Raw genomic sequence first — 7736 nt, forward strand, 5'->3', positions numbered from 1 at the left:
ATGATTTCCCTGGCCCTGGGGATTATGGGGAGTGGGTGTTACGAAGGTGGAACGTCAACATTTCCCCGTTTGAACACTGAGCACAAGATTCCGCGTGAAAGGGGCCCTTTTCTCTAGGTCGGGATCCATTCGAGAAATCAAGATGGGCTCCGAAACATAGTCTGATTCATGTTCCATGGTCCTAGTGAGCCCAAGGTGCGTGCATGCCTGTTTTCGTGAGCCGTTGATCTATTTGTGGATCGGGTATTCCGGGAACCCCGTCAGGAAAGGTGTCTGTGAATAGTCGGGGGTGCCCCGACTTAAGCAGGAGGCTTTTGAAATGCGCTCGGAGGTGCCATTGGTCATTTTAGTACCAAGAGGGATTTTTAGAGTCCCATATTGGATATCATCTAACGCTCCGGTGATTCGTCGATGAAGCGAGTGACGGCTTAGCGGGGTTTTTTGTTTTGACATTTCTCTTACGAAGCTCTACTTTTGCTACGATCGACCGACTTGAGGTCTTATCGCATCTCTCGGTCCCTCTAATTTTTTGCCTAGACCGCCCTTTGTGGGTTTTCAGCCTAGCGAGGGTCTGTTTCGTGCTCTCCTCTTACCACAGTCCCCCTTTGCGGGATTTTAAGCCGTGCCCCTCTTTCCCTAACTTTTGCCCAGGCCGCCTCGGAGAGGTTTTCGACCTAGCGGGAATTTATTCCTTTTTTTCCTCTCAAAAATGTTTCGAAGTGAGGAAGAATGACGGGAATAGACACAAGTGTGATGAGCATTGGGAACGTTGTAATCGGGCAGGTTCGAAGCCCAAAGACTGAAGGACGAGTATTTTGTTTGACTCGCAGTGGCAAGGAGGAGGAAGGAACCGTGAGGCACTGAGGAGTGATCAGGGACAATCCCGAAATTGACCGGAAGTGTGTTTTTCGTTCCGTCCATGTCGCTTAAGATGATTGCTCTTCCAGAGAAGGTTTCCCTGACAACAAAAGGTCCGTCGTATTTGTACAAGAATTTTCCTCGAGAGTCAGACACGACGTGTAGAACCTTCCGTAGGACAAGGTCACCGGGCTTGAATTCGCGATGGCGGACCCTTGCATTGAACGCTCGAGCCATCATTTGTTGGTAACATTGTCCGTGGTATAGTACTTTCAGTTTCCTCTCGTCGATGAGATTGAGCTGCTCATAGCGCTGTTTTGCCCATTCTGTTTCTTCAAGCTCGGCCTCGGCAAGGATCCTCATGGAGGGGATTTCTACCTCAATTGGAAGAACTGCCTCTGTGCCGTAGACTAAGGAATACGGGGTTGCCTCGGTCGAAGTACGTATAGACGTTTGGTATGCCAAGAGTGCTTAGGGGAGCATCTCGTGCCAATCCTTGTTGTTCACCGTCATTTTTTCGATGATCTTCTTGACATTCTTGTTCGCCGCTTCCACTACACCGTTCATTTGGAGACGATACAGCGTGGAATTGCGATGTTGAATTTTGAATTGTGCACGGAGCTCGTCGATGATCTTATTGTTCAGATTCTTGGCGTTGTCTGTGATGATTGTTGCGGGGACTCCGTAGCGAGCAATGATGTCCCGCTTGATGAAGCGTGCTACGGCTTTTGCGGTGACCGAAGCGAGCGTGATGGCCTCGATCCACTTAGTAAAGTAGTCGATCGCCACTAGGATAAATATATGCCTTTTGGACGCTTTGGGGTTAATAGGACCGATCACGTCGATGCCCCACATTGAGAAAGGCCATGGGGCCGTCATTGGATGCAGCTCGTTAGGGGGCGCTTTAATCTGACTCGCGTAGACCTGGCACAAGTGACAGTGTCTGACGCAGTCGGTTTCCATGGTAGACCAATAATATCCCAAGCGCATGAGCTTCTTGGCAAGCATGAGCTCGTTCATGTGAGGGCCGCAACTTCCCCCGTGTACCTCCTCCATGAGACGCTACGACTTGTGTATGTCGATGCACCTGAGCAATGTAGCGTCGAAGGATCGCCGATAGAGCGTTTCGCCGCTTAGGAAGTAGTGCATTGCAAGTCGTTTGAGCGTATTCCGGTCGCGGTGATCCGCGAATGGAGGATATTGACCCGTTTGCAGGAAGTCCTTGATGTCCTCGTACCACGGCTTAGCGTCGGTTGCTTCGATTACGTCGCAATAGGCCGGACCTTTGGCGATCTCGATCTCGAGGGGCTCGATGAGGTTCCCCTTTGTGATGCTCGCCATGGATACGAGTGTTGCGAGCTCGTCTGCGAATTAGTTCTTCGTACGTGGAGTGTAGGTGAATGAGATCTTCTCGAAACTTTTTGCCAACTCCTCCAGATACTCATGGTACGGGACTAACTTTGCGTCCTTTGTCTTCCATTGCCCCAGCGTCTAGAAGATCGTGAGCATGGAGTCACTGAACACTTCCAACTCCTTCACCTTGAAGTCAATTGCTGCTCGTAGGCCAAGGATGCACGCCTTGTATTCAGCCACTTTCGCAGCAACCGGATAATGGTGCCCGTCCGGGGATATCAGCATTGCGCCGACTTCGGACCCTGCGGAATTGACCGCCCCGTCGAAGTACATCTTCCACGTTGGCTCATCCTCCTCATTGTCTACTTGGAGAATCCCTTCGTTCGGGAAGTAAGAATTAATCGGTGTGTCATCCTCAATTGGGAATTCCGCTAGGTGGTTGGCGATTGCTTGCCCTTTGACTGACGTGCGAGACACATATTCGATGTCATACTCTGTCAGTTGGCAGAGCCATTTTGCGATGTTCCTCATGGAGGGATCCGCTTTTGACAACAAGCGGATTATGTGATAGAGCGTGTACTGTCGGAGTCTTTGCATGACCCATAGCAACGCAAAACACATCTTCTCGATCTCCGGATAATTAGATTCCCCTTCGGTAAACTTCTTGCTTAGGTAGTATATTGCCCTTTCTGTGTGTGTCAACTCATCCTCTTGTCCCAACATACATCCTAAGGATTGCCGGTGCACTATCAGGTACAAGATGAGGGGACGATTCGGCATAAGTAGGACCAGCACCGGTGGTTGAACTAAGTAGGCCTTGATGGCGTCAAAGGCATTCTGATACTCCTGGTCCCACTCGATCGCCGCATTTTTGCGGAGTAAGCAAAAGAGTGGTTGACACTTGTCTGTTAGGTTCGCGATGAAGCGTGCGATGTAGTTTAACCGTCCCAAGAAGCCGCGTACCTCACGAACCGTTGACGGCGGAAGGAGTTCTTTAATTGCCTTGACTTTATCGGGATCAACCTCGATACCGCGTTCGCTGACCTCAAACCCTAGCGGCTTCCCCGACCGGGCGTCGAATGTGCACTTCGCCAGATTGAGCTGGAGCTTGTACTCTTTCAAGTGGTCGAAAAGACGCTTCAGGTTAACGAGGTGATCTTCTCTCTCTTTGGATTTGGCAACCATGTCGTCGACATAGACCTTGACTTCCTTGTGCATCATGTCGTGAAACAACGTGACCATAGCCCTCTGATAAGTTGCCCCGGCATTTTTGAGGCCAAAAGGCATGACGCGGTAGCAGAAGGTTCCCTACATTGTGGTGAACGTCGTCTTGATTTTGTCCTCTTCGGTCATCCGGATTTGATTGTATCCGGAGAAGCCGTCCATGAAAGAGAATTGAACGTGGCGTGCCGTATTATCGACTAGGATGTCGATGTGAGGTAGAGGGAAATTGTCTTTAGGGCTGGCCATGTTAAGGTCTCGGTAGTTGACGCAAACCCGAACTCTCCCGTCCTTCTTTTCTACCGACACAATATTTGCCACCCACTCATAATAGTTACAGACTTCGAGGAATCCTGCGTTGATCTGCTTGATGACTTCCTCTTTGATGCGGATGAAAAGGCCCTCTTTGATGCGGATGAGAAGGCTGGCTCGCTGTTGTCGTAACTGCTGCCGCTTGGGCGGGAACTTCACAGTGTCAAGTGGGAGGAAATGCTTGACTATTAAAGGGTCCAGACCTGGCATATCGGCGTAAGACCAGGCAAAGACTTCTTGGTATTCTGCTAGGAAGTCGATCATTCGGGCTCGTTGCGTGGGGTCGAGCCTCGTCCCAATCTTCAAAGTGCGAGGTTCTTCTTTGGTGCCCACGTTGACCTCCTCTGTTGGCTCGACCGAGGTGAGATGACGGTCCTCGAGAAGACGCAAACTCTCCTCTATCTCGGGTACTTGACCGTCCTCGTCAAGCCCTTCCCCGAAGTATATGGGTCCGGGCTCTTTGAGGCATTCTTCGAATGGGTTTGAATCGACGTGTCTAAGATTAGGATTCGAGTGGAGCCTGGAAATTCAGAGGAATCGTCTTAGAAAATTTAGAATGCTGCGAATGAACGAACAAGTGAAGGAGATAATAGACGTGGAAATTCAAAAAATGTATGTAGGAATTTCATTGATAGTATGAAAGTGAAGCCACAACAGAGATCCCTCTTCCGTCGTGTGTGTACGGACCCGAATGTGGACTCTCGTCGGGGCCCGCATTGCGCGCTTTTGGATCGCGCGGCTTGGGAGTATTCACCTTCCCGTGGGGACGCGTGATGGATACGCGTGAGAGAAGGAGTCGCCACTTATCATTTTACAACCCGACGGTCGAGGGCGGATAAGTTACCCGGGTCTAGGGGTATGGAACACCTAATTTGTCGTTAAGGCATTGATCTGTGCGGAACTAGAAAATCCGCGTTCGGGGGTTCATATTACGTGCGGGTCTATATCCCGCACGTCCTTTCGGTACTCTGGTTTGCTAGGCTTGCATGTTTTACGATTTACCGCGTGAATTAAGCTGCACTCGGCTCGCACGTTTTGACACCGGAGATTCGGTGAATTAAACGATGTCGGTGGAGAAGCCGAGAGAGATGTAAACCCGTGTGTCGAGGAATTGGTTCACAATCTTATGTTACAGTTCATCGAACCATGGAGGTTGAATCCCTGCGTGAACCAGAACCGTGAGTTATTGGATTTACTTTTCTTTGGGCAAGCATTAGACCGATTCGATTAATTCGACTCTCGGACCGTTCGCTCACCGACTGGAATTCTTACAGAATGAATGTACAAAATAAAATCCTTACAATGCTCTCAAAAATACAATAAAATATAAATTACAAATGATCGAATTCCAATCAATTCGCGTTCGGTTATTATTCCGCTCTAACTCACTGTGAGTTTAGGGAAAAACCGAAGAACTGAAATTCAATGTACGCTCTCACTGAATAGGGCGTTGAACCCTGTGGGTGTTGATTAGGGCGTTGGACCCTGTGATCGATGATTAGGGTTTTGAACCCTAATATTATTCAGCCTAGGGATCAGGCTCGACCCGTATGGCAAACAGGTGCAAAAAGGTAACACACAACATGTTAATAACACACAATATGTTAATAACACACAAAGTGTTTGTTACTATCAAATGAATGTGTTTTAGCAAATTGTTAATCCAAGGTGCTTTGGCATGCAAATCATACCCTAGACAAACAAACGCGTGCTAATGTTTTAGCATTCGGCTTTGGTTTGAGAACCTGACATATCAAATGTCCGTAGTCAAGTTTCCTGTATGTGGATTGCTTTTACAGTTGTTCTGTATTGTGACACTGAATTTCCACTGAATTAGCCAAACTCGTGTTTTGACTCTAGATTTGGAATCTAGAATTCCTCCTAACCATTATCTAGTGTTTGGTTAGGTCGAGTGAAAGGTTAATCAGCATTTTGCATATTTTTTGACAGAGATAACCGTTCTAGTTACCCGAGTCTATGTTAGGATGACAGAAACTCATCAGTTAGATAAGAAAAAGCTATGCAGATGAACCTGCACCTGAATAGGTAGCCCGTTCTTATCCCGTACTGTAGTGTTCTTGTCATGCTAACCCTAGGGGTGTCACTGAATTGTGAAAAGACGATTTTGCCTTTTATTTGAAAATTGTTTTCAGAAAAGGGGAAACATCGTAGTGCGGGCCACCTCGACCTGTAGCCGATGTCGACCAATTCCCTGGATCGTCCAGGGTTGTGCAAGAACCCCGAAAAAGCCAAAGAACCGGTTGATCTGCCCGGAAGTGATCTAGAAAGATCTTCTATATCCTGACCTGAGTTACCTGGAATCAGGTAAAAACTCAAGTTGAGACACAGAAGCCCATTTCAGACGTCCATGCTACATCGGACCGCGCGTTTAGGGTTTTGAAATTAATAAGTTTGAAAATAGCACCAACGTCATTTGACAACTCATCGACGCAAGTTATCAGTTAATGGTCAATTCGTGTAAACTTTATCAGTATGAAGTGGATTTAATCATGTGAGCGTCCCGATTAACCCGTTCGTGAAATTAATGATTAAGGGTTGTGCCGAATGCATTAATTGTAAAAACGATTCGTGACTCGGCGACCAAGATGGGTCAAGAAAGACCAAGGATGATTCGGCCAACGATGGTCGAAACACCCTTTGGTCCTAATAGGCCCGAAAGGGTCTCCGAATTGCGAATCCATGCACATTTTGGTTTGGAAAGACATTTCATGTGAAATTCTCGATGTAATTGAACTCGCAAATTACACGAAATCCGAGAACGGATTTAAAACGGGAAGAGGAAGCCTCATGGAACCCAAATAACTCCATGAGACTCTCAACCTATTCTCCTCAGAGAAAGCCGAGAGGTCTCATGGCTTGTATTTGGTTTCACGAGTTTTCCCCATCTTGTTTTGAATCGTTTCTCGCATGCTCAAACATCAAATATGTTAAATAACACGATTAAACGAAAGTCGGTATTATCATGATTTAAATAACACATTCAAACAAGCAAACATGCACAAACATATTATTTAAGGAATCGATAAAACAATACCGACTTCATGGATGTGAGAAAAACAATAAAACTCGGGAAACAATTTAAATCGGGGCAAAGGAATCCGGTCTTGACCCAAAAAGGTTTGTATACAGAAAGTTGTTCTGTATAGAGCAGATGATTTGAAAAATGCCTTTAGGGACACTTTTCATCTATTTGGCATTGAAGTGGATTTTTGAAGTCCAATATTGGCTATCTTCCGATGATCGAGCGAACTATCGGAAAATAGTATCGTCTGTGTGATTTACTTAAAATGTCGGTTTTGGACATTGTTGAGCTCTCTGATCGCTCTGTTACCTTTTGGTGACCCCTAGAGCCCTTCTGTCAGGTGTATGTGTCATTTGCCCGATTTCGCCGACTTGGGGATGAATAGTGATTTTCTGCTCTGTTGAGCCGTTTTTCTGTACTCTGCTCAAGTCATAGCTTGTATGCTGTCAATGAGCTTCATTTGCTGGATGGACCAAAATGGAGTGTTGACTGCTTGCCCCTCTTTGGCTGGATGCTCGGATAGAGGATTCAGCCAAAGACATAAAGAAGAACCCCGTTTTGGTCGGAGTGATTCGCTTTGCCATCTCTCTTGACAATCTTTTCATCCCTCTTTGGATATGAAGGGAATTGTGTACCTAATGTGAAGAAGGAAGGAATAAAATAAGGTTTGGACAAGCTTTTGCATAAAGTAAAGAAAAGATGTACGAAGACAGCATATGCAGTAACATGAAATGACATAAAAGGGAAACATGCAAACAGTGGGCGGTTGGAAGTAAAGAGTGCAAAGGTCAAAGGGAAGTGCGAAGCTTAAGGGAAAGTGCAAAGCTTAATGGAAATTGCAAAGTGCAAGGCAAAAGAGAGGGCGCTTGCCCTAAGTTTTGCAAGACGTGTAAGTGACAGGACCCAACAAACTTGAGAAGCAATAAAGTAAGCTCGCACGGGTTAGCAG

The 7736-nt window shown here is 46.8% G+C and overlaps 1 protein-coding gene across 1 annotated transcript; it reads right to left on the bottom strand.

Moving 5' to 3' along the window:
• Nucleotides 1-2349: 2349 nt before the first annotated feature.
• Nucleotides 2350-2934, bottom strand: LOC116214425. Its single transcript, XM_031549831.1, has one exon. The coding sequence runs from the start codon at nucleotides 2932-2934 to the stop codon at nucleotides 2350-2352; it is 585 nt and encodes a 194-aa protein (XP_031405691.1).
• Between the last annotated feature and the right edge of the window lie 4802 nt (nucleotides 2935-7736).

The sequence above is a fragment of the Punica granatum genome, chromosome 7 (genome assembly GCF_007655135.1).
Source record: "Punica granatum isolate Tunisia-2019 chromosome 7, ASM765513v2, whole genome shotgun sequence".
In the NCBI taxonomy this organism is placed as follows: Eukaryota; Viridiplantae; Streptophyta; class Magnoliopsida; order Myrtales; family Lythraceae; genus Punica; species Punica granatum.